The sequence below is a fragment of the Lutra lutra genome, chromosome 4 (genome assembly GCF_902655055.1).
Source record: "Lutra lutra chromosome 4, mLutLut1.2, whole genome shotgun sequence".
NCBI classification, from domain to species: domain Eukaryota; kingdom Metazoa; phylum Chordata; class Mammalia; order Carnivora; family Mustelidae; genus Lutra; species Lutra lutra.
The window spans coordinates 197,077,640-197,105,618 of NC_062281.1; the positions used below are offsets into that span (position 1 = coordinate 197,077,640).

The window sequence follows — 27,979 nt, forward strand, 5'->3', positions numbered from 1 at the left end:
AGCCTCGTGAGGTTCCCAGCCGGGGAGAGGGCGGTGGGCTGGGAGCAGGCGTGGACGTGGTTGTGTTGTTTCTCTCCAGTGTAAAGAATCATTAACTGCTGGTTTTTTAACACAAGTGGAAGTTAGCAGCTTTCGTGAGGGGCATGAAAACAGCCTTGGCGCCCAGCAAAGATTTTCAGCTGGGGGACTGACGCGGCCTCCCTTCTGTGTATTTTGCCCTTTCCAGGCTTGCTGGTCAACCTCTCCCTCATCCCCATCATGGGGGGCCTGGCGCTGTGCACGGCCACGGAGATAAGCTTCAACGTCCTGGGGTTTTCAGCCGCGTTATCCACCAACATCATGGATTGGTGAGTTGAGGGCATGTGGTGTGATCAGGGTGATGGATGTGCAAGTCCAGATTAACTCAGAATCACATCCCATAATTCACACTGGACACACCTGATGCTGGCTTTTCCGAAATCCCAAACAGTTTGTGTCCCAGTAAGGCAGCCTTTTCTCAGAAAACAAGCCACAGTTGGACAACACGTGGTCTTGGTATGAAGAAACACTCCTTGTAAGGACACGGTTAGCTAGCGTGCCGGAGTGCCCTGTGGTTTCATGTGTCCGTCCGCATTCAGCTAAGCAAGGGGGAAGAGGCCATCTTGCGGCTGGAACAAAGGGGCAGTTTCTGGTCCGTGTCCAGGGCTGGCGCTAGGAAGAGGGCAGCCCCAGTCAGGTGCCGGAGGGAAAGTACTGCCTGGGAGTTTGCTCGTCCTACAGCAAGAGGGGCAGACCCTGTGTTGCAGACTTCTCTTTAGAGTCTGCATCCCAGCTGCTGTGCCAAGTCTACACTAGGCTAGCCCTGCTCTTGGAGAAGTCCTGACTGGCACCAGGTCTGTCCTGCTTCTGGGAAGGCGAAGAGAGCCACACAGGAGTTTATCGTTGCCATACCTGTTGAAGTCAGACAGGCTCACCCTGAGGTTTCCGGTGCTGGGCCAAGTAGACATTTTTTTTTTTTTTTAAAGATTTTATTTATTTATTTATTTGACAGAGAGAGATCACAAGCAGACAGAGAGGCAGGCAGAGAGAGAGAGGGAAGCAGGCTCCCCGCTGAGCAGAGAGCCCGATGCGGGACTCGATCCCAGGACCCTGAGATCACGACCCAAGCTGAAGGCAGCGGCTCAACCCACTGAGCCACCCAGGCGCCCCCAAGTAGACATTTAAAAGTCACTTGTAATTTCATTTCTGACATTTAGATGTATTCCTTCTGGCTTTTCCCCTCTACGTTTGTAGCTCCTAGAAATCCAATACAGCCTCATTGTGCATTTGGTCTGGGTCTGGCTCCGCTCCCTCTGTGTGGTCCTGTGAGCATCACGTGCTGGCACTGGGGACTCTCAGAAGCCTGGGCCCCATAACTGCCTCCTGGTGCGGCACCAGACGCCTGCAGATTAATGCCTCTGTCTGGATGTGCAGGGAGGGCCTCCTCACCCGAGGCTGCATTGAAGTGTCTGACATCATCAGGGTGAATTCCCAGCAGCGACACAGAGCCCGTGAACATGGACAAGGGCCCTTGACCCACACTGCCGGTGTTTCTCAGACAATTGTTCTGGTTTCTAGTTCTGTAGCCAGAGCTTTGGTCTTACTTGTCCTCAACTAAGTTTTGGCATCAAAACCAAATGAAACCAACCACTGCTTCTGGGACCCAGACGCTCGAGTCCCCGGTAGATGTGACAAGCCCCTTGGTTCGTGGCCAAGCTGGGCACTGTTTCCTCTTCTCCTCTGGTGGGTCTATTCCGTTCCGGAGTTTTGTCCATTATTTTTCCACTGGCATCTTCGAGAGCTCAGACTGTTGTCCGCTCCCTCCCACACAGTCTGTCCCCGGGGCCCGGCCCACGGCAGGTACTGATTTATGGGAACTCGAAGTCCAGGGCAGGGTTTCGTACGCACTTAGAGCAGGGACTTTGGGCTCCTCTGACCCCTAAGAGCTGGGGACCCTCATGCACACCGCTTAATCGCTGAGTGCCTCAGTTTACCCTTTTGTAAAAGGGGCTGGTCATGGGGCTCCCCCTTACAGTGAAGCAATGCCCAGGAACCCCCCAGCGTGGGCCTGGCTCTTGGTCCTCGGGCGGGGGCCGTCCCCAAGGGGCTGCCATCATTGTCACCGTTTAGGAAGGGTGCAGATGCTGAGTCCTCTGAGGTCCATGCTGACTCCTTGTATTACCTGCTAACCTCTTCTTTTCTCTATTCTAGTTTGCAAAATGTTTTTTCAAAAAAGCTCCTCAGTGGGGACAAATACAGGTTCTCGTAAGTATCATTTGCACGTGAAACTCCCAGTTTTGTAGGCCCGAGAGACTTCTTGCCCATCTGAATTGAGGGTCCCCTACAGACCTGATGCTTTTCCCACTTGGGCTAACGTGGCTTTTAAAAGTACTTTGTGGAGGGGGCGCTTGGCTGGCCCAGTCCTAAGATCAGGCGACCCTTGATCTCAGGATGTGGATTCGAGCCCCATGTTGGGTGTAGAGATTACTTAAAAAAATAAATAAACCTTAACAAATAAGTAAATAAATAAAACTACTTTGTGGAAACTTGGAAGAAAAATCCCTCCTGTTTCCAGCTGCCCCGTGAGGCACCTGAAGGGCGGCTGGTTCCCGGCTGCGGCTGTAAGCGCTCCCAGACCCTCCCCATCAGGCCGCACAGCACAGACTTTAGTATGCGGGCCCTCGGGAGCTGCACGCGGGCTGTGGGAGCCTGGCCTCCGCTGCACTGGGGGAGCATCAGGCGCCTCTCTTGCCCCTGCAGGGCCGCAGAGCTTCAGTTCTACACCAGCGCCGCAGCTGTGGCCATGCTGGTCCCCGCCTGGGTCTTCTTCATGGTGAGTCTCAGGATGCCGCTGGGTGCTTGCCTGCACCGTCGCGTCTCTGCGGTGACGGGCAAGCGGGGGTTTACCTAACTGTCCAGGCTGTGGGGATGGCAGGGATGGCTGCTTGCCACATCACTCACAAGGGGTCATTGGTGTGCACTTGAGAAGCCAAAGCTCAGAGAGGTATCAGACACTGGCTTGTACCTGTCAAGGCCAACCTGAGGCTGCGGAAGTATCCTGAAGTCTTAGCGTGAGGGTTTTTAGGCTTGTTTTATTATTGGTTTAAAGTTACAGGTGCCCACTTAGAGCAAGCAACAGGACAGGAGTAGATAAAGCAGAGATGGTCTGTCTCCTGATCACCCCTGGACCCACTCCTGCAAAGCCCTTTTCCAGCCCTGTCTCCATGGCTAGGATCATACTCGGGTAGACACGTGTGTGGTATGATTCTAGCAGTCTTGGGAAGCTGTGTGTCCATGTCCATGCAGACCTTTTTTTTTTATTTTTTATTTTTTATTTATTTGACTGAGAGATCACAAGTAGGCAGTGAGGCAGGCAGAGGGGTGGGGGGAGGCAGGCAGAGACAGAGATCACAAGCAGAGAGGCAGGCGGAGAGAGGAGGGAAGCAGGCTCCCTGCTGAGCAGAGAGCCCGATGTGGGGCTCGATCCCAGGACCCTGAGATCATGACCTGAGCCGAAGGCAGCGGCTTAACCCACTGAGCCACCCAGGCGCCCCTCTTTTTTTTTTTTTTTTTTTTTTTTTTAAACACAAATGGAACTGGGCTCTTCTGTCCTATGCTTGTGCTCTGGGGTGTGGCTGTGCCTCATCTGTCAAAGCCCCTTGAACAGACACCTGACTGCTTGGCACATTTCACACGAACAGCGAGTTTCACTTGTTGTGTCTTTAGCGGACAAGAGTGTTTCTCTAGGATACATTCTTGGAATTGAAATGGTTGATTGAGGGGCGCCTGGGTGGCTCAGTGGTTAAAGCCTCTGCCTTCGGCTCAGGTCATGATCCCAGGGTTCTGGGATCGAGCCTCACATTGGGCTCTCTGCTCAGCAGGGAGCCTGCCTCCTCCTCCTCTCTCTCTCTGCCTGCCTCTGTGCCTGCTTGTGATCTGTCAAATAAATAAAAATCTTTAAAAAAAAAAAAAAAGAAAGAAATGGTTGATCGAAAGATGTACATATCTAAAAATATTTTTATTGTGGTAAAACGTACATAAGCATAAAATTGACCATTCTAACCATTTTAAAGTATACGTCAGATAAGTTCATGTTGTGGGGCAGCCGTCACCGTCCGTGTGCAGACTTTCATTATCTTGGACTGAAACTCTATCCCCATTAAACAGGAACTCCCCGCTTGCCCCACTGGGGGAGCAAAGCTTTACCTCTCCCTGCTAGGGCCTCCGGCTGGGCGATGAACAGGACACGAGCCCACAGACTGATTTAACATAAGCTTTACGTGACACGGGAGCCTCACGAGGAGACCAGAGGAGGGGCGAGTCTGTGTGGGCGCACTCCAGGCTGAGCAGGGAGAGATGGCTGCAGGGGAGCGGCTGTTTGTGGGGCGGAGGCCGAGAGTCCGCCTGGCTCTCAGTCTCCTGCAAGGAGTGTGGGGCTTTCCTCCTACGGCGCGCGGGGCCTCCACGTGGCCTCTGTCTCCTTCTCAGGGACGGAAAGGGAGCTCAGGCCCTTCGTGCTCCTGCTGTTTTTAAGGGTCTTCAGCCCAAAATAATCCTGGTGCCCGAGTGGCATAGTTGTGTTCTGAGCTCCTTCATCCCTCCCCCAGCCGGTGGCACCCACGCTGTCCTTTCTGTCGGTGCAGATCTGACGACCCTAGGTCTCTCATGTAAGTGGAATCCTATGGGATCCGTCCTTTGGGGACTGGCTTATGTCGCTGGGCATGGGTGTCCTCAGGGCCCTTCCGTGCTCTAGCAGGTGCATAACCTCCTTTTTCTATCTGAGTCGTCCGAGTCCGTTTGTCCGTCCGTCCCCCCACTGATGGATGCCTAGTTGCTTCCTCATTTCGGCTTTGATGGACAGTCCTGCTGTGAACCTGGGCGTGCGCATAACCATTCAAGACCCCGCTCTTGGTTCCTTGGGCATGCACCCACACGTGCGGTGCCTCTCGCAGGAGCTCTCTGTTGAACTTTCTGAGGACTTTCCTGCGGTAGCTATACCATTTTACTTTCCCGCCAGCAGTGCTCAAGGCCTCCAGCTGCCCCTCCTCCCCTGTGCTTGTCCTTTCCATTTTCTGTTATTGATGGTCACCGCGCTCGCGCATGAGGCGGTCTCCCCTGGTGCTGTGGGTTTGTGTTTCCCAGACAGTCAGTAATGCTGCGCGCCCTCTCGTGGGCTTCTTGGCCGTGCGCGTGCACGTTCAGAAGGTTGGTGGGTGCTCGTGGGTGCCGCGCAAGAAGGCTGTTTGCAGACCACTGCTCAGCCTCAGCTTGTGGGCCCAGGAGACAGGGTACCCATGACCACAGACTTCCCCGAGGTGCTCTGCGAAGGGAAGAAGGCAACGGCAGAGCGTTGCTTCTGTTCCGACCACAGGACTTGCCGGTGATTGGCCGGAGCGGGAGGAGCTTCAGTTACAGCCGGGACGTGGTGCTGCTGCTGCTGACGGATGGCGTGCTGTTCCACCTGCAGAGCGTCACGGCCTATGCCCTCATGGGCAAGATCTCCCCTGTGACGTTCAGGTGAGCACAGTAGTTTCCCAAGAGACAGAGTGTGTGTCCAGCTCGTTTGCAGAGGAGCAGACTTTAAGCCCATGGATTGCACGAACCGTCTCCATGCTCGTCAGATGTGAAGGGCTCTCGCTCCCAGGGCTCGAGTGCGGCCGTGGCCACATGTTGTGACCACCATGCCGTGCTGTTCAGAGCTGTTTGACCTACAACGAGACCCAGGACATCAGTCTGTAGGGAGCCCCACCTGGAAACTGGAGCAGATTGAGTGTTTTTCTGTCTGGATCAGCGTGCCAGTGGCACTGCCTGTGATGCCAGAATGTTCTGCTCCTGGGCTGTCCAGTGGGGGGGGCCACGGGCACCTGACGTGGGGCGAATGCAGTAAAGAACAGAATTCTTCTCTTCTTTTATGGTTTTATTTATTTACTTAGTTATTTGAAAGAGAGAGCATAAGCAAGGAGAGTGACAGAGGGAGAAGCAGGCCTTGCGGAGCAGGGAGCCCGATGTAGGGCCCAATCCCAGGACCCTGGGATCATGATCTTAGCCGAAGGCAGAAGCATAACCCACTGAGCCACTCGGGCACCCCCCCAAGAGATGAATTCTTAATTTCATCTAATTTTAAGCAATTTTAATTTGAATAGCCACATGTAGCCGTAGGCTCCCATGTTGGAGGCACAACTCTGGAAACAGAGACGAGCCAGAGGCCTTGCTGGCTTCTCTTCCTTTCTGTAACTTAAAGAGTTTAATAAAAACACCATTTCAAGACTAGAGAGTTTTCAGGAACAAGCAGAAAAGCATGAGCTCGTATCCGTAGCAAGCCTAGAAATCCACGTTCTTAGCTTTGGCCACGTGTCGTGGAAGTGAGTGGGCCTTTTTTTTTTTTAAACTTCTGAACAGGCAGCAGAGACGTGGAACAGCCAGGCCTCTGTCTCTCCGGGGTTCCCTGGGGCGGCTGTCGCCCCTCTGCTCAGGCTGCTCTGGCCCAGTGTGGCGGCCATGCGGGGCACCAGCTGCACGCCCTACCCTGTGACCCATGTGGCCCTCCCCCTTCCTGGCTCCTGACTGGGGAAGGTCTGCAGGAGTGCCAGCCACAGTTGGTCAGGACTTTTACATTCTGAGGCCCGGAGTGGTCACTGTTTCTGTCACATATTTTGGTATCCATTTGGGGCCAGGAATTATTTCCAAATATCCCTGAAACTTTGTTTTTTCGTGATTGTTAACAATGGTTCAAAAAGGGCAAAAGCAGAAAACCAATTCTTTTTAAAGAAAATAGCTTTTTGGTGTGTCTTATTCATATCATAATAGCGATACTTAATTCGTCATTGGAAGTTTGGAAAAGACAGAAAAGTATAAAGAGTAAAGCACACGTAGCCCAAGACCCACAGACACAAGTGCTGTGAACATGTCAGTGTCTTTCACATTAACTGCGTTTCTACGGGTCCTAGCCTTGCTCGCACAAGAGACGGAGTCCCCGAGGGGCCTTTCTGGGGTGGCTCCTGTAACTCTCCACCCGCGGCGTCTGCAGAGCTCTCCTGCCCTTCAGCAGAACGCTGAGCTGTTAGGGGAAAATGCCATAATGTCTGTGATTTACTGAAAAATATTTCAGTCCCAAAATAGGATGAAGCAAATAAAGCAAAATGTCAGTTTAGTCTACGGGATGGGAGTATGGCCATTCGTCATAACCTGTCCCTGCTTCTCTGTTGGACACCTTTGCTAGTGAAAGCGAGGAGGAGGGAGCCGGCGAGGGAGTGGCCCTAGGCTGTGCGGGCGGTGGGCCAAGCCCGGGATGTAACCTCTGTCGTTGCAGCGTTGCCAGCACTGTGAAGCACGCCTCGACCACGTGGCTCAGTGTCATCGTGTTTGGCAACAGTGTCACCAGCCTGTCAGCGACCGGCACTGCGCTAGTGACGGCTGGCGTCCTGCTCTACAACAAAGCCAAGCAGCACCAGCAGGAGGCCATGCACAGCCTGGCTGCGGCCGCCAGCCGGACGCCGGAGGACGACACGGAGCCGCTGACCCCCAAGGACCCCCGGCCACACCACTGAGCTGTGGAAGCCCCGGCAGGTGCCCGGGGCCCCAAGGTGCTGCCCACCGCTGCTGTCCTCCTCACTGACACGGACACCCAGCCCCTCATGTCAGTAGGGTGCAGGAGACCAAGGGATGTGCCGCCTTCCCTGCTCCTTTCTTGAGTTCTCAGTGAAAACCACCGGGAACTTGCACAGGGATCCCAGACGCCAGCTTCCTGGGGCAGAGACCAGAGCCAGCAGCTAAGCCACAGCCACGTGATGTGAAAACCCCCACCTGCTGACCCCATGATGAACACATGAGGGGCCCTGGGACCCACGCTAGCCTCTGCAGGCCCTCACCAGTACACAGGTCCAGCTACAGTGAGGCCAGGCCCCCGTGCCTTGGCAGGGGGGACGGCCACAGATGCCAGCATGCGCCACTCCCACTGCTTGGTGCCAGCTCTGTGTCCCCAGGCCTGCACATGTCCTTCTGCCATCTGGCGGGGCTGCCGTGCTGAGACAGAAGGCCCAGGTGCCACTGCCTGGGCCAGAGGCCACAGCAGCCAGGTGACCACTAGGAGAGAGCTAGGAGAGAGGGGAAGGGGCGCAGAAGAGGGCAGGCCGGTGGGCCCTTGCCTTCCTGCCCTTCCACCCAAGGCATCCTCTGCACCCCAGAGCTGTCAGCAGCTGGTACCACTTAAGGAAAGGCCACTTATGGAAGGGAAGGTGCCCCACCCCTTTCAGGGTCTCTGTTGCACTAGGCCCCAGACCTCCTGAGGGTCCCAACTCTCACCTGTGGCTGCCCTTCATTCAGAGACCCCCGATGTGATGACGGTGACTGCTGGTCACAGAGGTGGAGGACAGATAGGCATCTGTGGTGTTTAGCTCAGGACAAGGATATACGGACATTCCCTTTTGTTTTCTGGGCCCCTGTGTGTAACACGGGCTGTTCTGAAGGGTTCCCTAGAGGTACTCCTGCCATCACCCCGCTGGTTGGGCCGCGCCATACCTTGTCTCTTGGACAAGGATGCTAAGGGTTTCCTTCATGAACGAGGGAGTAGGGGGGTGCTGGGAAGAACATTTGTCATGTTCACAGTTTTTGTCACACTGCATTTACAATGACAGTGGAGTTGTTAAAGAAGGAAACAGGTGGCCAGGGACAAGTGGCTTCTGGAAGGTGTGCTGTGTGACCGTTAACACAGTGAACCCACAGGCTGGCTTGGTCTGGCTCTCACCTCCCGGAGCAGACGGACCACCACGCGGGGCTTCTGAGCCCTTTGCAAGGTTCGGGCTCCAGGCCTCTGCACTCTGCTCCTCCTCTCACATCATGGTGGGATTCTGATCAGGGCTCTGTCCACTGCCAGCCAGGCTTTAAGACCTCTCTGTGGTGCCACGCGCACACACTGGGGCGCAACACGGCCGCCTGAGACCTGCCTGCCGTGACTGAGTGAAGTAGCCGACAGGAGGGCCTCGGGCACTAACAGCCCCTTGTCTGATTCCCCTCAGTCCTTGGCTCCCATCATCTCTTCACTGGTTTTCCGGTTGGCATCTCAGCTGGGAAAGTGAAAACAGGCCCTCCTAAAGGTCAAATCTCTTGGAAACAAAGAGCAATAATTATGTCTCATTAATTTCTGCCTACTTGAAGAAGCGTGCCATAATGACGGGTTAAAGCCTTTAAAACTACAGCCTTTTTTCAATGCCCACATTTTCCACCAAAAATGAACGAACAAAACAAGAAACTACAACCTTTTCATGAAGCTACTTCCCAGGCCCAGTGGACAGGCAGGTGTGTGCTGGCCTGCGTGCCGAGCTCACCTGCACTGTGAAGACGTTTATCATGAGACTTGCCCCATTTCTATCCCCTTCCCTCGCCGCTTCCCCCACAAACAACACTGAGGGGGACTCGTTGAAGGTGACTGGGGTGGCAGGATGTGTCTGGGTCTGGGAGGACCAGAGTGAAGGCATGGTGCTGTGCAAGCCGTGCCTCCCCCCTCAAGAATGTGGCCGCCGTGACCAGCAGCCAACGGGATGGGAGCAGAGGACACGTCTCGGTCATCTTGTTGCAAGAGGATTTCGTGCCGCCTTCCTCGCGGAGGTCGCCATCCCAGCGCAGCCAGATGGGCAGTGCCTGCTTCTGAGCCTCATAAGGGACCAAGCGCCCTGCGTGTCACCTGTGCCCTGTCTCCTATCACAAGTGGCTGCCTGCGGGTGCGATTTTCCAAAATCAGAAACAAAATGAAGATTTTCCTGAATTATTAGCAAATGAGGTCATTTCCAGCAAAGCTGCTTCTGAGACATTTCCTCAGAACACAAGTTGTGGGCGGCCCTGCACCGGCCCGGGGCTTACGTTCCTTCTTCCCGTGTCTGGTCTTCGTCCAGGACAGCCCTGCCAGGAGACAAAACCCGTGGCCTGTGTTGGCCATGTGTGGAATGAATGTACAGACATGGTATGTTTTTTATTAACTCTGTGTAGTGTTTCTAGTATGTTTTCATTGAGCCATCCCAGGACGTGCTTGTATCAACGTTGACACTTGGTGTCACCACTTCCTTGGGTCAATTCCTCCCGTGTCCATGGTTGTTGTCTGTGCCTTTGCAAAGAAACACTTCCAACAGGTGTCAAATCAGGTCATTTGCTCACCTACATTGATACATAGAGATGTATGTCTGGCTTTCAAGGAAGCTTCCACTGAAGGGCCTAAAAAGCTTTTTTTTAAATTCCAGTAGTTATAATTTCCTGTATATCAGCATTAAAATAATCTGCCCTGGAAAGATGAGAATATTTTGCACAATCCAAAATGTGTCTTTAATTTGGGAAAAATACACATGGTGAATCAGAGACCGTCCCACGCAGCACAGAGAACATCCACTGCGCTGGAAATGCTTTTCCCAGAACCAGTGGGTTCTGCCTGTGAGTGGCCCCTTGGATGGGCCGGTAGGGATGACACACGCACCACGTGGCATTTTACATCTGGCTGGTGGTGTGCTTTCCCAAGGCCTCAAGTGTTTTCATGGTTTCCCTGGGTTGGAAAATCTAAACAAGGAGTTAGTGCACATGGGGGTCTTTTCTTCTGCCTTTGACCAATGTACTGAGGGCTTCATTCTTTCACAAAGTCCATACCTGCTCTGGTTGGGGCCTCTTCCTTCCCTTGGTTTAGAAATAAGAATGCCCCAGCTCCCCTAGTGAATCTGTCTCCCTCTCTCCTGGCTGAGGAGCCAAGCCCCGAGGGGAGGGTCTGCTGACCGCCTGCCGCTTGGGTGGAAAGCCTTCAACCTCACCATCTCTGCAGAACTTACTCGTTTTCCTGAGGTTCTGATTATGGGTTTCGTGGGCGCTGGATCGGTGCCCAGATTCCAAAAGGAGTTGGAAACTATTATAATTGGTTAAAAAGTAGTAATAGTAACCAGAAGCGCCCGCTGTTTTAAAGATTGTAAGTAATCTCCACACCCCGCAGTGCGGCTCCATCTCACCGTAGGAGCGACAGCCACATGTTTCCGGACTAAGCCCGCCATGCGCCCCCCATTCTTCTCTCCCAGATTTGAGGGAAATCGGTGTTCACTGGCTACTTCTAGCCCCGTCTGCAGACGTGTGAGCTGAGTGTGAACCTGCCCGGGGCGTCCTGGGCGCTGGGCTGGGGAGGGCCCGTCTCCGTGGCTTCCCCGCACGGATGTCTGCCTCCGAACCCGCTACATCGCTCTACACCGCACAGCTGGGAGCGGAGCGCGTGCGGGGCTGCGGCCTTCGCCGGGGCAGTGCTCGGGGACGGGCGCGGCGGTCAAGCCTGCTGCGGGGACACATCGCTGCGCCTCGGCCCACCCCGGGGCTCCGGTTCTGCCGAAGCACGATAAAGCGAACCCTGTCCGCCTGCGTTTCCCTCGGGGGCCCCTCCTGTATCGGCGCGACGGAGCCGCGGGCGCCCACAGTTCTCAGCACGAAGGAGAAAAGCGAAGGGAGGCCCCGGCCCCTGTTTCACTCGCCCTCTTTGTGCCCGAAGTGGTCGCCATAGTGTGGACGCCTACCTTCCCGCCCCCTTCCCTGTCTCTGCGGCCCCCTGAAACCACGCAGGCCGGCCTGGCGCCGGAAGCCGGCGCGTCCCGGGCGGGGGCTGGCGAGGGGGGCGGGGAGCCGCCGCGGGAATTCCAGGACGGAAGTGACGCCAAGCCAGCGCGCCGGATGTCCTCGGTCCCGAGCCGGCGGCGGGCCCGCCCCCGTGTGTCATCAGCCGGCGCCGACGCAGGAAGTGGCGACGCTACTGGCGCGCGCCGGGCGCTGTTTCTCCTCAGGCTCCGGGACCGGTGGCGGCGGTGGTGGCGGCGGTGGCGGCGGCAGCAGCAACGGTGCAGGGGTGAGTGGCGGAGGGCCGGAACGAGTGGCGGGCGCAGCCAGCTCCCTGACCTCTCGCGTCCGGGCGTCGCTTCCCGCCTCGTCGCCCCGCGCGGAGCTGGGGGTTGAGGCGGCGTCGGGCCCGAACCCCGGCTCGTGGCGGCTGAGCCCAGGGGGCGAGGGTCCCGGCGCCGCGGCCGTGTCGCAGCGCCCCACCCCGGCTCCCGGACCCTCCTGACGGCCAGCCCGGTGCGCGGGGAGGGCCGGGGAGCGCGCCGCGAGCTCCGCACGGAGGATCTCATGTAGCCCCTGGCGGGGCTGCCGTGAGCTCCGGCGGAAAGGTAACCGGGGGCGAGGGCGCGCCCCGGGCCGTCGGGGATGCCCCGGCGACGGCGGTGCGAGCGCGGGCGGCGCTGCCCCCGCGGGGCTGTGTCGGAGGCGGCGCGAGCCGGGGCCGGGTCGCCGCGTCCTGACGGGCCGGCCGTGCCTCCGCAGCGCCCTCACTCCAATGGGGGATGAGAAGGACTCCTGGAAGGTGAAGACGTTAGATGAGATCCTGCAGGAGAAGAAGCGGCGGAAGGAGCAGGAGGAGAAAGCGGAGATCAAACGCCTGAAAAACGTAAGCCGCGGCCCCGGTGCGTGCTTTTCCCGAGGACGTTCCGTTGCTTTGCGCTCGTTGTCCCGCTAGAGCAGCGCGTGTTCGCGCCGGTGCCGCCGGCTTCGCGCGGTCGCAGGGGAGCCCGAGCCGGGCCGAGCGCGGCGAAGACGCGCACACGCCGCGCTTCGGCCGTGTGCGGGCGGCGGGGCCCGCGCCGAGAGCCTGAGTCCTGGCGCGGCTGGACTCGCCCCCGCGGCGCTCGTGCGCCGGTGACACCGCGTCCGGCTCAGTCTGCCGGGAGGCCGCCTTGGGGTTAACGTTTCATCCTTCGTTCCCTTCCCGGTTTGCGTAACACGGTCCGGAGGAACCGGGCAGCTGTGCGGGGTGTCGGCCGAAGTCGGCTTCGGGGCCCCGAAGTCGCGGCTCGCGGCCGAACGGCCGGTGCAGGGCAGGCTCGCAGCGGGTCAGGTGCGCGGACACGGCCGCTCGGCCTAGAGTCTAGTCCCTGCGGCGCCGCGCTGGCCCCGACTTCTCAGGTCAGGCCGGGGTTACAGAGTCCCTTCTGGCTGCGTGTGAGCCGGCGGGGAGGGCTTAGGGTCCCGGAGCACTGCGCGTTCAGAGCGCACGGGAGACAGGTTTCCGGAAGGCGGCAGGGTGTGACCGCCGCTGACAAGACCGTGTCTGGGGAAAATGACTCTCCGTTTGCTTCTTAGTCTGATGACCGCGATTCCAAGCGGGATTCCCTTGAGGAAGGGGAGCTGAGGGACCACCGCATGGAGATTACCATCCGGAACTCGCCGTACCGACGAGAGGACTCCATGGAAGACAGGTGGGGGCGAGGGGCTCAGCGAGGACGGTCCAGGCCGCACATGCTCTTCGCTTCGAGGCTGGCTGAGTCCCGCGGCGGAGCTGGGGGCCCCTTGCGCTCTTCTCCGCATTACTCCGGGAACGTTTGTAGGTGTGACCTCAGGTTTGCCTCACAGTCGGGGCGGCCTCTGTGTGATCACTGCCCTCCTCGCCCGTCTTAGAAAAGTTCAGCTGAGTGTGTGTCTCTTTTCTTGCACTCAGCCTTCACTTAAGCTCACACCACCCACAAGCTACATTTATTCATTTGTTTACTTATTTGTAAGGATTTTTACTTATATATTTGATTCGTTTTTGTACCCATGGTCAGCACCAAATTATCCATCATCAGAAAGTTGAAGCCAACGTAACCAGAAAGTAAGGTACAGAGACGTAGATCAGGTCTAACGGGGTTCCAGTCATACAGGCGGTTGAAGGTATTGTTGAGGGACCCTTTGGGGTCATTAAGTTTTATTAGGATTGTGATACCTGTATCTTAACACCTTTACTGATACATAAACGATAAGGTGTATGTATGTATGTGTATACGAGTGTGCGGTTTGAGATACTTGTACATACTTGTGCAGTTATGGTCACGGTAATGAACATGTCCATCGCCCCCTAAACTTTCCTGAGACTGACTGTTCCATGTGGATGTTGATTTTTCACTTACACTCCTGATCTGAGTCTGTATCTGATGATCCGTTTTGGCTTCAGTTTAATAGTTAACAGTGCTTAAAATGATGGGTCCGATGGAACTCCTGTGTTCTGAACGGTGCGTGTTTCTGGGGCGGAGGAGCTCCGCAGCGCCCTGACTCTCCGCGTTACTCTCGAGCATGATGTGATGCTGTCGTGTATTTCAGAGGAGAGGAGGATGATTCTTTGGCTATCAAACCACCGCAGCAAATGTCTCGGAAAGAAAAGGCTCATCACAGGAAAGATGAAAAGAGGAAAGAGAAACGTAGGCATCGTAGCCATTCAGCAGAAGGGGGTACAGAAGTTTTTCTTATTTTTACTTTTACTTCTTTTTGGTATCCTGTTCAGGTGTGGTCTGTTACCTGTATCACAACCTGCTGATTCATCCAGAGGACGGTTGAAAGAGAAGAGAAAGTAAAATTTTAGCTGAAAGCATAAATTTATTATAGATCATTCCAAATAGCTGTTTCATTTTTCTTCTGGTGTCTTTTTCTCCTTCTCACGTTGTTGTGGGTTAGTTCATTTAAATGTAATATTATGTTAATTCAACAAATGTAGGGGATTTATATGCGTTTTTTATAGCGGTTCAGTGTTGAATTACCTGAAGTAAGAAAGATCTTTGATCAAGTCCCAATGGGTTTGATCTCCCACCATTTTTAAGGGTTCTTAGGGTGTTGGGGTCATGGCCCCAGCACCCGGTTTAAGTGTCATCGTTACAAATGCAGTTGACGAGGATGGCTTGTCACACAAGATGGAAATCCACCAAGAGTTGAGCTCTGTCCTGTGTTCTTTATGAATGATGCTGGTGGTGGTGCTTAATTACGGCACTGGTGTACAGCTGACCCTTGAACAGCGCGGGCTGGAACTCCATGGTCTGCTTATACATGCATGTTTCCTAGTAACTGCAGGGCAGTGCCGTAAATGCACTTTCCCTTCTTGTTTTGCTGACAGCATCCTCTTGGATGTAGCTCACGCAGTTGTTAGAGTCCAGTGGGGAACACACGTGACACAGAAGACACATCGTCAGTAAAGCCTCTGGTCGGCGGTGGGCTGTTCGTAGTCGAGTGCTCAGGACTCATAATTACCCTTGGGTTTCCGGCTGCGTCCGGGCCGTGTGCCCCTGCCCTGTGTTCAGGGCTCAGCTGTCATCCAGTCGTAGTTTATTTAACACAGAAAGTTGAAAGACAGGATGAAGTTGCAACTCTGTTGTGGTCACCACCTTATTTTCCCCTGATTTGGAGGCTCCGAGTCATTAATTAAAATTCTCTTCACTGTGTATTTGCAAATTATGTTTTGGGCATTGGGCCCCTTTGCGTGACACTTTGTTTCTCCTTAGGGAAGCATGCCAGAGCGAAGGAAAAGGAGCGAGAGCACGAGCGCCGGAAACGGCACCGAGAGGAGCAGGACAAGGCCCGTCGGGAGTGGGAGAGGCAGAAGAGGAGGGACATGGCCCGGGAGCACTCCAGAAGGGAGAGGTGAGTGAGCACGTCTTTAAGGAGCCCAGATGGGGTGCTCCTAGGGACAGCAGCCTGTCAGAGTGGCAGAAGAGACCCATCTTGACACACAGTGACCTGGCAGCATAACACAGATGTGACACGGAAGTGGTTTGTGGGCCCAGAGTCCCAGTGCAGTGAACGTGGGGCGGTGCTTGTCAAGAGATTTGTCCTGAAGGGATTAAGTTTTGTTTTGTTTTGTTTTTAAGATTTTATTTATTTATTTGACAGAGATCACAAGTAGGCAGAGGCAGGCAGAGAGAGAGGGGGAAGCAGGCTCCCTGCGGAGCAGAGAGCCGGATGTGGGGCTCGATCCCAGGACCCTGGGACCATGACCTGAGCCGAAGGCAGAGGCTTCAACCCACTGAACCACCCAGGCACCCCAGGATTAAGTTTTTACTGTATCCCGAAGACAGAAATAGGTATGGATCTTCCTGAGAAAAGATCATGAAGGGAATGGAACGCTGGGTGACGGTTTCTCCGGGTGGAAGCTGCTGGGGAAGGTGCTCAGGAGCCAGGCCAGGCCAGCAGTTGCCTGAGATTCCGTGTAAGAGTGTGATGTGGACCTGAAGGAAGGGGCATTGCTGGCAGGAGCTGGGTCTGAGATAGGAATTCAGACACAAGGAATAAAGTTTGGGGGCCAAACGCCTAACAGTGGAGAGGGGAAGGAAGATAGAGGAGGGAGAAGTGATCTTCCTATGCCTCTCAGCTGATGATGGGTAAGGAGGAGGAGGAGCTGTAAATACCTCTGAGCTTGATGGGTCAGGATGGGGCACGCCTCTTGAGAGGACGGGGGGTACTGTGTTCGAGGCGTGGTAGTGAGGCCCTCTTGGAGATAGCCCAGTGCACGTATAGGAGTTCTGACTTAGAATCTACACCCAAGAGAAGTCTAGTTTAGGGTGATTTCTGCAGAAGTACTTACTGAGTGCGTGGTCTGTACCAAGCTCTGTTCTAGGCGGCCTAAGCCAGGAAAACTAAGGGAATACATTGCTTGGGGTTCTCTAAAAGACTGTAGACTGCAGGTTACACTGTAGTTCTTTCAAGCAAAACAAAGGGAAATCTAAAGGCCTGGGAGCTGAGACGCCAGACTCTTGGACCTTTGTCTCCAAGTACACCTCTGTGGGCTCAGATTCCCAGAGGAAAGCATCTGATTAGCCCCAGATCTGTTCATAAGGGCCAGATGTGAATAGGAGGGCCACCTCTGTCTGTTGAGGTCATTTCCAGAGAAAGCTTGGTGGCTGGCCTGCTACAAGGAAGGGAGAAGTAGGAGGGTGGATATTGCTGACATTCCCGGCAACAAAGGCCGAAGGGGTGAACTGAAGAAGGTGTGACAAGAGCCTTTGTTCTCGTGGAGGTGGTATGGGAAGGGGCAGACTGAGTCTTCAGGTGAAAGTCAGAGATCACGAGGTGAGAAGAGCTTTGTGGCCAGGTTCATGGCGAGCATGTGAATCACCCACGTTTGCCTGGCTCTGTGCTGACTCTGTTAAGGATGGGCTGACAACACAGCTGTGCACACACAGCGGTGACCCAAGGAAGCCAAGCTTGAAAATAAAAAACGTATCGGAAGAAAAGAGCAGTGGCCGCCCTCTAGTCGGGAGACGGAGTTCACAGATTAGCACAGCATGTTACCAAACAGCAACTAAGAGGAAAAATGAGAATCCAAAGTTGCTACACTGTGTTACCCGAAATGTCCAACTTCCTCTGTCTCTCTCTCCTTTCTTTCTTTTTTTTAAGATTTTTGTTAGAGGGCCGCCTGGGTCATTTAGTCGGTTAAATGTCTGCCTTCAGCCCAGGGTCCTGGGATCGAGCCCTGCGTTGGCCTCCCTGCTCAGCCGGGAGCCTGCCTCTCCTTCTGCCTGCTGCTTCCCCTGCATGTGTGCACGCTCGCTCTCTGTCTCTCACTCACTCAAATAAAGTCTTAAAAAAAAAAAAAAAGATTTTGTTAGAGTCCCCTTGAAATGTGTCCAGTTTTCTTTCTTTTTTTTCTTAAGATTTTTATTTATTTATTCAACAGAGATCACAAGTAGGCAGAGAGAGGTGGGGAAGCAGGCTCCCCGCAGCACAGAGAGCCCGACGGGGGAGCTCCATCCCAGGGCCCCAAGACCACGACCCAAGCTGAAGGCGGAGGCTTTAACCCACTGAGCCACCCAGGCGCCCCTGAAATATGTCCAGTTTTCAATAAAAAGTTTTGAGACATAAAAGAAATAGGAAAGTGTGATTCTGTATGAAGGAAGAAAAGCATCAGTAGAAACTGAGTGTTCCGCATTAGCAAGGAACTTGAAATGGAGCAATAGAAATTAGGCTTTCTGAAGAACGGAGAGAATTAACAAAAGATGAACAGAGCCTCAAAGATCTGTGGGACTTGGGGCGCCTGGGTGGCTCAGTGGGTTAAAGCCTCTGCCTTCAGCTCAGGTCATGATCCCAGGGTCCTGGGATCGAGCCGCGCATCGGGCTCTGCTCAGCAGGGAGCCTGCCTCCCCCCAACCACCCAGCCCGCCTGCCTCTCTGCCTACTTGTGATCTCTGTCTGTCGAATAAATAAATAAAATCTTTAAAAAAAAATCTGTGGGACAGCATCTGTTCTTCCCACACCCATGTAATTGGCAGTCCCAGGAGAGAAGAGGGAAGCAGCACAAAGGTGTTTCTTTAAACGATGCCTGAGAACATCCCAGATTTGATGAAAAGCATTTATCTACACATCCTAGAAGCTCGGTACCCCAGGTAGGATCCATAAAGTGGCATCACAGTGACACTGGTGAAAGCCAGAGAAAAATCTTGAAAGGAAGCAGGAGAAAAATGTACCTAGAAGGCGGGCTTCAGTGCGATTGACGGCTGACTTCTCAGAGTCAGTGGGGGCCAGGAGGCGGTGGTGTGGCAGGCCCCACTGCCGAAGGAAAGCCTGGCAACCAGGAATTTTGTATCCAGCAAAATTCTTCTTCCAAAGTGAGGGGAATAGGAAAGATAAACCAGTGGAATTCATTATTAACAAGACCGGCCTTAAATACTCAAGGAAGACCTTCATGTTGAATGGAAATGACAGCAGAAGGTATCAAATTCAGGAAGAAGAGACGAGCACTGGAAATGGTAAAGGCTCGGGTTAACGTAACAGAATCTACAAATGTTTCTTCTCACGTCTTAATTTCCGTAAGAGACACGATTGCATGAAACAGTGATGAGTGAAATGCTGTGGTGTGACGCCGCGCGTGTGGGCTGCACAGAGAATGGGGAGGGCCCGAGCTGTTCCGCACGGGGCTCCGGCATTCCCTGGGATGAAGTAAGTCTGAGAAGATGCGCGCTGCCCATCCTGGAGCAGCCATGAAGAGAGTGACTGACTAGTGCAAACGGGACTCGGCAGGGTTTTCTTAAGACCCTTACTTAAACCAAAAAGACGGAAGGCATAAAACTCAAACAGTAACAGAAAGCAAATTCAGCCAGATCCATAATTACATGAAATGTGGAGTGGTTTGTGTACCCCAGAGGAGAGGTTCTTCGACAGCAAAGCAAGATCCAGTATATTGTCTGTAAGGAGAACCTCTTAGTCCAGGACAAAAATAAGTCAAAAGTAAACATACGGACAGAGATGTCCCACACCCACAGCAGCTGCAGAGCACAAGGGGCTCAGGCGAGACATCAGTTACCTGACAGAAGTCACCAGCGCTGACACGGGGTTTTCCCAATGACAGAAGGGTCCGTACGGCAGAGGGTAGTGATGGCGGCAAACGTGTATGTGCCTGACAACTCAAGGGAGAAGTGGGTCGTTCGTCAGCGCCAGTTGCACTTTGAATACGGTGTTGTCACTGTTGGCAGAACAACCAGAGAAAAGGATGTAAAACATCTGGAAAGCAGCCTGCACAGGCTCGGTCTCAGTGACCTTGCATACGGCGCCCCACAGCCAGCTGCAGGGTACACGCCCGGAAAGGGAAGGTTGTGCCGTGTGGATCCTGCATGGGCCACAGAGCGCATTTCAGATCTGAGAACTGAGGTCGTAAAAGTATACCCTCTTCCCACAAAAGGGTTAAAGTCGGAATCAACACAAAGAAACAAACTTGAGGGAATCCTCAAATGTTTAGAAATCCCACAGTCCTTTTCTGAATAACCTATGGCCCAAATAAAAGGAAAACACAAGTGCCTGGGGGCTCAGTCGGTCAAGCTTCCGACTTGATCTCAACTCACGTCTTGGTCTCAGGGTCATGAGTTCAGGCCCCACGTTGGGCGCCTCCTTGAACATGAAACCTACTGGAAGAAGAAAAAAATCCTTTTGAACTGAATGAAAACAGAAGCAGGATGCCCAGAGTTAGTGATGCAGAAAAGGCTGTGCATGGAGTGAGACGTTTTGGCTTTTAGGCACTGATAACAGCGAAGTTGTCAGGTCAGCAGCCGAGCCTCTACCCTTAGCAGAAGAGAGAGGCAGACTTAACCCAAAGGAAGCAGAAGGAATATCCACAGGATCCCAAGCACAAAGAAACAGGCTCATGGGGCAGGCGAGGAGCTGGCCACAGGTGGGCGCGAGGGGGCCTGTCCGGCGATGGGCGTGTTTTAGAACTGGCTCATGGTGATGGTTGCATGACTTCATAAGTTTATGAAAAATGGAATTCTCTGGTTGGGTCTCATGTTATGCTACAGCTGCTATCTCACAACAGCTTGGACTCGGGCACTCACAGAATAGTTCCTAGAATCCCAGGCTTCCGCAGCAGGGCCCTCTGATGGGCCCCAGAGTCAGCACAGGCCCAGGGACTGGACCACGGCCTTGTTCCATTTTCGCCATTGTTCGTGCTCATTTCTGTTTGAGTATACTGGTGCTTGCTTTCTTCTTTTTCAATGTACTGGCTTTTTTATATTTGGACATAACTGTAGGGACATGAAAGTTTACTGCAACTGGCCCGTTTGCACTGTTTGCCTGTGCTGTGGGCAGGCCACGCACGGTCCTCGGTGACTCAACGCCGTCATGTAGTGGCTTTTCCCCGCTGCCCTTCACATGCCACACTCGTGCCTGCCGGCTGGCGAATCACCTGGGAGTCTGTCTGCCACAGAACCCAGTGAGGAGGAGGGACAGGGCCCAGGCCTGCATCCACATCCTCCTCCGCACCTTCCCCAGGTGGACTCCTCCACCCCCGCTGTAGCCCCTGAAGACCTAGACCTCCGTAAAGGTGGATGTGAGCTGTGCTGCCGGCCGCGCCTACAGGCCCGCCAGACCGGCTTCCGGAAGCATTGGGCTCATTGTGCCAGCATTTGCTTTCCTCCTCCTCCTCCTCCTCCTCTTTTTCTTTTTTAAAGACTCTATTCATTTATTTGACAAAGGGATCACAAGCAGGCAGAGAGGCAGGCAGAGGGAGAGGAAGGGAAGCAGGCTCCCCGCTGAGCAGAGAGCCCAATGTGGGGCTCGATCCCAGGCGCCCGGGATCATGACCCGAGCCGAAGGCAGAGGCTTTAACCCCCTGAGCCACCCAGGCGCCCCTTTCTTCTTTTTTAAAGACTCAATTCATCTGAGGGGCGCCTGGGTGGCTCAGTCAGTGAAGCCTGTCTTCAGCCCAGGGCGTGATCCTGGCTTCCTGGGATCAAGCCCCACGTCGGGTTCCTTGCTTGGTGGGGAGCTTGGTGGGGAGCCTACTGGGTCCTCTCCCTCTGCCTGCTGTTCTGCTGCTTGTGCGTGAGCGCTCTCTCTCAATCTCTCAGTCTCTGTCAGATCGATAAAAATGTTTAAAAAAAAAACCTTTTAGGGGCGCCTGGGTGGCTCAGTGGGTGAAGCCTCTGCCTTCGGCTCGGGTCATGGTCCCAGGGTCCTGGGATTGAGCCCCGCATCAGGCTCTCTGCTCATCGGGGAGCCTGCTTCCCCCTCTCTCTGCCTGCCTCTCTGCCTACTCGTGATCTCTGTCTGTTAAGTGAATAAATAAAATCTTTAAAAAAAAAAACAAAAACCTTTTATTTGAGAGAGAAAGTGTACAAACGGGGATGGGGGCAGAGATAGGGAGATCAGCAGACTCTGCACCGACCATGGAGCCTTTTGCGGGGCTCAGTCTCATGACCCCAAGGTCATGACCCGAGCCCAAATCAAAAGTCCGAGGCTCAACGACTGACCGCCCGCCCCCACCGCCCCAGTGCCCCTTGCTTGTTCTCGCGTCTGTGAGGACGTGTGCTCGGGATATCGGTGGCTGTGAAAAAGCCCTTTATGGTTTGAATAACCTAAATGGGCGATTTTTAAATTTGAACAGAAAGCACTCGGGGTAAAAAAGGAAAACTGGAGAGAGCGTTGGCCTGTGCTCATTGCAGGGACCGCCTTGAGCAGCTGGAGAGGAAGCGGGAGCGAGAGCGGAAGATGCGCGAGCAGCAGAAGGAGCAGCGGGAGCAGAAGGAGCGGGAGCGGCGGGCAGAGGAGCGGCGCAAGGAGCGCGAGGCCCGCAGGGAAGGTGCGGGCGGGTGCGCCTTGTGGCCGGGGTGCTGCTCCCATGGGTGAGCTCAGGGCCACACGCGTGACACTGAGGGATGAGGTGCTCCAGACGATGGCCACGCGACGCGGGGGCAGGCCGTGGGGCTCAGGAGTTGAGCTTGACTGTGTGTCCCTGGTCAAGGAAGGCCGTGGGCACTTGAGGTGTGCGGTGAGGGCGCGTGGCGGGGCCTTCCCAGGCCCGGTGCCGGGCTGCCGTGTCTGCTGCCCACACTGGCCCGGCACAGGCTTGAAGAGGTGGGTCATGGCCCTTTCCTTTCTGACCAATGGAGAGGAGTCTAGAAGGTCCTTGTGGCAGCCTCCAGCCTCTGTCGCCAGAGCTATGAGCACATGTTCTGCGTCACCACCGGCAGGGGTGCGGCTGAGACCTGACCGAGGCAGGGCCCTGCTGGAGAGGGTGCTGCCAGCCCTGCCTCCCGCTGTGTTTTGTGCCCCAGTGTCTGCACATCACCGAACGATGAGAGAAGACTATGGCGACAAAGTGAAAGGCGGCCACTGGAGTCGCAGCCCGCTGCGGCCGCCCCGAGAGAGGTTCGAGCTGACAGACGGCCGGAAGCCAGGTGAGGGCGCGCGGGGCCTGCAAACGAAGACTTCACGAAAACGTGCTTTTGTTGTGCAATGAGATGGGCTGTAGTACTCCCGGAACGCGCGGTGGGACCGTCGTTAGTGTGGAGCACGTTTGTATGTCGGAGACCCTGAGACGGGTGTCGAGAGCGGTCTTCCCGCTCCGTGGGGGGCCGTGTGTCACCCAGGCCCCAGTCAGCCTCTGCAGGAAAGATGCTGTCGGGTCTCGTTCGTGGTCAAACGCTTCCCGCGTTCAACCTTGATGGTTTGTTTCGTAAGTGAAAGAAGAGAAAACGGAGGAGCGAGACCTGCTGTCCGACCTGCAGGACGTCAGCGACAGCGAAAGGAAAACCAGCTCTGCCGAGTCCTCGTCGGGTAAGTGCCGGCTCCGAGGCCACACGGGGGCAGGGTGGGGGCCACGCGTCCCCGCGGTGCGCTTCCAGCTGTTTTCTTCCCGCAGCGGAGTCAGGGTCGGGTTCGGAGGAGGAAGAGGAGGAGGAGGAGGAAGAGGAGGAGGAGGAGGAGGAGGAGGGGAGCAGCAGTGAAGAGTCGGAGGAAGAGGAGGAAGAGGAGGAGGAGACGGGCAGCAACTCCGAGGATGCGTCAGGACAGTCGGCCGGTGAGGAGGGCGCGGGGCTCCCACCGTCTCGTCTGGTGTTCACAGGCTGCGGAGGAATCACTGGCGCTCTCGGTTCAAAAATACTCCAAGTGGAAAATGCTTTGGTACCTGGGGTTCCCATGAGACCCCAAAAGTGATTATTTACAGTGGTTTTTGCTTTTCATTAGCTAAAGCAGACCCTTGTTTGTGCCCGTGGAGGGTCTGAAGAGCCCTAGAGAGGGGCCAAGCCCAAGCCTGTGGGGCCCAGGCCCTGCAGGTGTGAGCAGACGCCCGCTCTGTCTTGCAGAGGAAGTGAGTGAGGACGAGATGAGTGAAGACGGAGAGCGGGAGAGCGAGAACCACGTCCTGGTCGGTGAGCGGCACCCCTGCGAGGCAGTCCTTCCCTCGGCTGCCCCTCAGCTCTGTGACCCTTTCCAAAGCCAGCAGGTCGCCGTCTTGTGTGCGTACCCTCGCCCGAGGCACAGGCAGCCGGCTCCCTGACAGACCCGCTGTGACCGTGGCAGGCTGGCATCCCCAAGTCCTCGGCATCCCCGTGGCTTAGACACAGCAGGGAGGCAGCAGCCGGGCTGGGCCCTCAGGGCCCGAGAGACGAGTCTCGGGTGTGCCTCCTTTGAGCCCCGGCTCCGGTCAGCGGCTCCCAGGGCCCCGGCTGAGCTGGTGAACCCCAAGACCCCAGAGCCCTCTGTCCAGAGTGGTGGGGTACACACATCTGGGGTCGCCTTTGTGGCTCTGGCATGCACTTGGTGTCCCCCCACCCCAGAGCACGAGAGGGACGATGACATTGCTTATTCCTGGTTCCACAGTTGGGTTTAACGTTTGAAGTTCCAGAGTCCCGATTTGACCGAGACTCCGGAGAAAGTGAGGAAGGGGAGGAAGACGCCGGCGAGGGCACTCCGCAGAGCAGCGCCCTGACTGAGGGCGACTTTGTGCCCGACTCTCCCGCCTTGTCGCCCATTGAACTCAAACAGGAGCTGCCCAAGTACCTCCCTGCCCTGCAGGTCAGGCGTCCCTCCACCCCAAGGCTGGCTCGGCTTGGCCGACAGTGGATAGGGCTGGGGGTTGAGAGTGGGGCCTCTACTGTGGGCACCTGCCACTGGGGTCACCCGTGCCATGAGGGAAGGTGCCGGGGCTTTGGCGGGGTCATCCCTGGTGTTATCTTAGCGCGGAGCAGGCAGACCAGGCCTGGCTCAGAAGGGTGCGCCCGGAACCAGGTTTTATGGCAGGTGGTTTTATTTCTTGATCCAGGAGCGCGTGCTCACTGAGGAGGCCGGGCGGGGGGGCCGCAGCCACACTCCCACCAGCCGCATTCGGGGCAGGGCCTGCTGCCCCAGCTCCCGTGTGGGTGTGAGTGCGGGTGTGAGCGCGGCCGCGGCCTCTGCGTCCCACGGCCTGCTTCCTTCCAGGGTTGTCGCAGCGTGGAGGAGTTCCAGTGCCTGAACAGGATCGAGGAAGGCACTTACGGGGTGGTGTACAGAGCAAAGGACAAGAAAACAGGTGGGTGCAGTATCGCGTGGCCCCCAGGGTGGGGGGAGGGAGATGCAGGGCCGGAGCCAGGTGGCACAGAGAACCTGTCCTCGGGCAGGAAGGAATCTCTCCTGAGGAGCATTGTCCTTGGGCATACCCAGCGCACTTTCTCGGGCCTGGCGTGTTTCCCCTGCACAGTCTTGCTGGGCCCACGTGGACTCTGGGAGGGAGGCAGGCAGGGCGTTCTGCTTAAGCCACAGCCGGCTTGCAGGGACTGAGATCCAAGCCCGGGCCATCCTGGCCCTTGGCACCCTCCGTGTCTAGGTCATTGAACACACAGTTCCTCCTCTCCTGGGAGTCTTCCCTCCGCAGATGCCCAGTCACGGCCTCACCTTACCTGGCGAGCACCAGCTAATGACTCACGGGCCCCTGAGCAGTTGACTCCTTGATATCTGTAGAGTCCAGAGGTCAGCCTGGTTGTGAGGCTCTGCTGCTTGCTGTGGCGGCAGGTGCCTCGGCTCCAGGGAGGGGTGTGGAGTCCACTTCGAGCGCTAGCACCTGAACAGGTGCGTGAGCCGTGGCCTGGAAGCTTCCCTGGCACCGCATCTGGATCTCGGAAACTCAGGGAGGCCACTTGAGATGTTTCTGTGGATGTTTCTGTGTTGGGATGTTGAGGTTTGCAGTGTCTCTTGGCAAAGCACAGCAGGGACAGAGAGAATGGGAAATCCTTACCTGTTTTGGACGAAAGCCAGTTTGGAAATAGGCCTCGTGTTTTGTTCAGGGCAGCAGGTTTGGGCTTTTTCTCTTGGTGCGGATGTGAGACATCCGTTAAAACGAGATTTCTCTGGGCACACGAAGCCCTTCCCGAGTCCCAGCCACGCGCGTGTGTGCGGAAGGAGGTGTCCTCAACCTGCCTCCCAACTGTTTTCAGATGAAATTGTGGCTTTGAAGCGGCTGAAGATGGAGAAGGAGAAGGAGGGCTTTCCGATCACATCTCTGAGGGAGATCAACACCATCCTTAAGGCGCAGCACCCCAACATCGTCACAGTCCGGGTAAGGCCTCCCGGGCCTGTGCCCAAGGGCAGCCTGGGGGTCGCGCTCACCTGTGTCGTGCAAAAGCGGAGTCTCGGCGGCCCCGCCCCATCAGCCCCTTGAAGGTTACCACAGCTAACCCTAACCCTTGCCCTACAGGTCCCCGCCGTCTGCGCGCGTCCAGGCCCCAAGAGCCCGCGGTCACGGAGCTGGGGCCTGGAGGGGACCCCCAGGTGACCCCCTGCCGGCTTTTGTCTCTCAGGAAATCGTTGTGGGCAGCAACATGGACAAGATCTACATCGTGATGAACTACGTGGAGCACGACCTCAAGAGCCTGATGGAGACCATGAAGCAGCCTTTCTTGCCAGGTGGGCCCAGCGGGAGCCGAACCCCCCACCCTCAGGCCGCGCCCTGACCCGGTGACTGACGCGCTCCCGCCGCGCACGCGCGCGCGCCCCAGGGCCGGGCCAAGCCAGGCGCCTTCCCAGGACGGATGTGCCCCGGGGAGCCTGGTCGCTGCCGCGGCAGGCAGATGACCCACGGCCGTGACCCCGCTGCCCTCTAGGGGAGGTGAAGACCCTGATGATCCAGCTGCTGCGCGGCGTAAAGCACCTGCACGACAACTGGATCCTGCACCGAGACCTCAAGACCTCCAACCTGCTGCTCAGCCACGCGGGCATCCTCAAGGTGGGTCCCCGCGGCTCCCCTCGGGGCTGCCCCCACCTGGGCCTCAGTGGCCACCACAGCCCTCGGTCCTTGCAGGTCGGGGACTTCGGGCTGGCCAGGGAATACGGGTCCCCTCTGAAGGCCTACACCCCAGTCGTGGTGACCCTGTGGTACCGTGCCCCGGAGCTGCTGCTTGGCGCCAAGGTGAGTGCTGGGGGCTGGGGGACCTGACCTGTGCTCGCCGCCCATGCAGCCCCCTGAGCGCACCCCTGGCCCCCCAGGAGTACTCCACGGCTGTGGACATGTGGTCGGTGGGCTGCATCTTTGGGGAGCTGCTGACCCAGAAGCCGCTTTTCCCTGGGAAGTCGGAAATCGATCAGATCAACAAAGTGTTTAAGGTGCGTCTGTGGCTCCTGCCTGCAAAGCGTCCCGCCTGGTACATGCAGGCGCCCGGGCCCGGATCCTCCCCTGCAGGCTGGGACCGTTCTCAGACCCGTCTGTCTGTCTGTCTCTCAGGACCTGGGTACCCCCAGTGAGAAGATCTGGCCTGGCTACAATGACCTCCCTGCGGTCAAGAAGATGACCTTCACCGAGTACCCCTACAACAACCTCCGCAAACGCTTTGGGGCGCTGCTGTCAGACCAGGGCTTTGACCTCATGAACAAGTGTGTGAACCTGTGGGTGCACCCCCTCCCCCATGCCCTCACCCCCACCCCTGCGCTGGACGCCAAGGGCTCTTCTTCCCCCAGGTTCCTAACCTACTTCCCTGGGCGGAGAGTCAGCGCAGAGGACGGCCTCAAGCATGAGTATTTCCGAGAGACCCCCCTCCCCATCGACCCCTCGATGTTCCCCACGTGGCCTGCCAAGAGTGAGCAGCAAAGGGTCAAGCGTGGTACAAGCCCACGGCCCCCAGAGGGAGGCCTGGGGTACAGCCAGCTGGTGAGGGCCGGGCTGGCAGAGGAGGGAAGATGTGGGGGCTCCCCGAGGCGAGGCCAGCCCGGCCGGGGCCCCACAGTGCCACTTGCTCCCCAGGGCGACGACGACCTGAAGGAGACGGGCTTCCACCTCACGACCACCAGCCAGGGGGCCTCGGCTGCGGGCCCTGGCTTCAGCCTCAAGTTCTGAGGTTTGGCACGGAGCCCACACCAGCCCTGTGGGGGCCGCCCAGCAAGACTTGGCCGGGACCAGGGCGGGTGCTGGAGGCAGCACACGGGTCCAGACCCAGGCCCTGCTCCGCCTGGACGCAGCTGCCGCGGGCTCAGACTGCCCGTCTCGTTTGCTTTTCCAGGTTTTATTTCATCTTGGCTTGTAAATTTGTAGAATTAAACCACATTTTCCTTGTTGTGAAAGGAAAGGCTGTATTTTTTCAATGTGTCAGACTTGCCGTGCAGGGAGTGGACGGGGCAACCATCAGAGGCCAGTGCAGACGGCGCACCCTCGACGGGCGGGCGGGGTCCTGCGCGCGCCGCAGGCGGACTGGCCTTGGTGTGGAATGAGGTCGGGGGCAGGATTTTTTCTACTTTTAATCTTCAGGCTCCCGCTTCACACCCTCCTGCCCCTCCCTCAGGGCATCCATGGCCCCGGGCCCCTCAGAGCCCGTGTGCAAGCTCTTGGCCACGGTGGGTTTTGCACAAAGTTGTTCACATGTTTTAAGATGGCAGTAATACGTTCTGGAGGAGAGCTCTGGCACGTCCTTCCACAACTGGCCCCCAGTGG

The 27,979-nt window shown here is 56.3% G+C and overlaps 2 protein-coding genes across 15 annotated transcripts in view; both read left to right on the top strand.

Moving 5' to 3' along the window:
• Positions 1-10,300, top strand: part of SLC35E2B (solute carrier family 35 member E2B) — a 25,129-nt gene extending 14,829 nt beyond the window's left edge. For 5 of the 14 annotated variants that reach the window (XM_047724360.1, XM_047724369.1, XM_047724362.1 and 2 more), the window contains 5 exons: positions 227-347; positions 2,230-2,283; positions 2,779-2,851; positions 5,390-5,535; positions 7,328-10,300. In XM_047724360.1, coding sequence (XP_047580316.1) covers positions 227-347; positions 2,230-2,283; positions 2,779-2,851; positions 5,390-5,535; positions 7,328-7,565 — 632 coding nt within the window. In that variant the 3' untranslated portion in view covers positions 7,566-10,300. Of the gene's footprint in view, positions 1-226; positions 348-2,229; positions 2,284-2,778; positions 2,852-4,552; positions 4,686-4,753; positions 5,112-5,389; positions 5,536-7,327 lie in introns of those variants that run through there. The other 9 variants (XR_007126459.1, XM_047724354.1, XM_047724358.1 and 6 more) reach the window with 7 other exon arrangements.
• Positions 10,301-11,708: 1,408 nt separating this feature from the next.
• LOC125097023 (cyclin-dependent kinase 11B) lies at positions 11,709-27,612 on the top strand. The gene is made up of 20 exons (XM_047724347.1): positions 11,709-11,869; positions 12,343-12,466; positions 13,159-13,274; positions 14,152-14,279; positions 15,321-15,459; positions 21,744-21,880; positions 22,356-22,478; positions 22,762-22,857; positions 22,943-23,101; positions 23,388-23,453; positions 23,924-24,099; positions 24,505-24,595; positions 25,497-25,618; positions 25,860-25,965; positions 26,163-26,284; positions 26,360-26,467; positions 26,545-26,661; positions 26,780-26,928; positions 27,013-27,202; positions 27,296-27,612. Exons 2-20 carry the CDS (start codon positions 12,356-12,358, stop codon positions 27,386-27,388), a joined length of 2,349 nt encoding a protein of 782 aa, XP_047580303.1. The 5' UTR covers positions 11,709-11,869; positions 12,343-12,355; the 3' UTR covers positions 27,389-27,612.
• Positions 27,613-27,979: the final 367 nt, after the last annotated feature.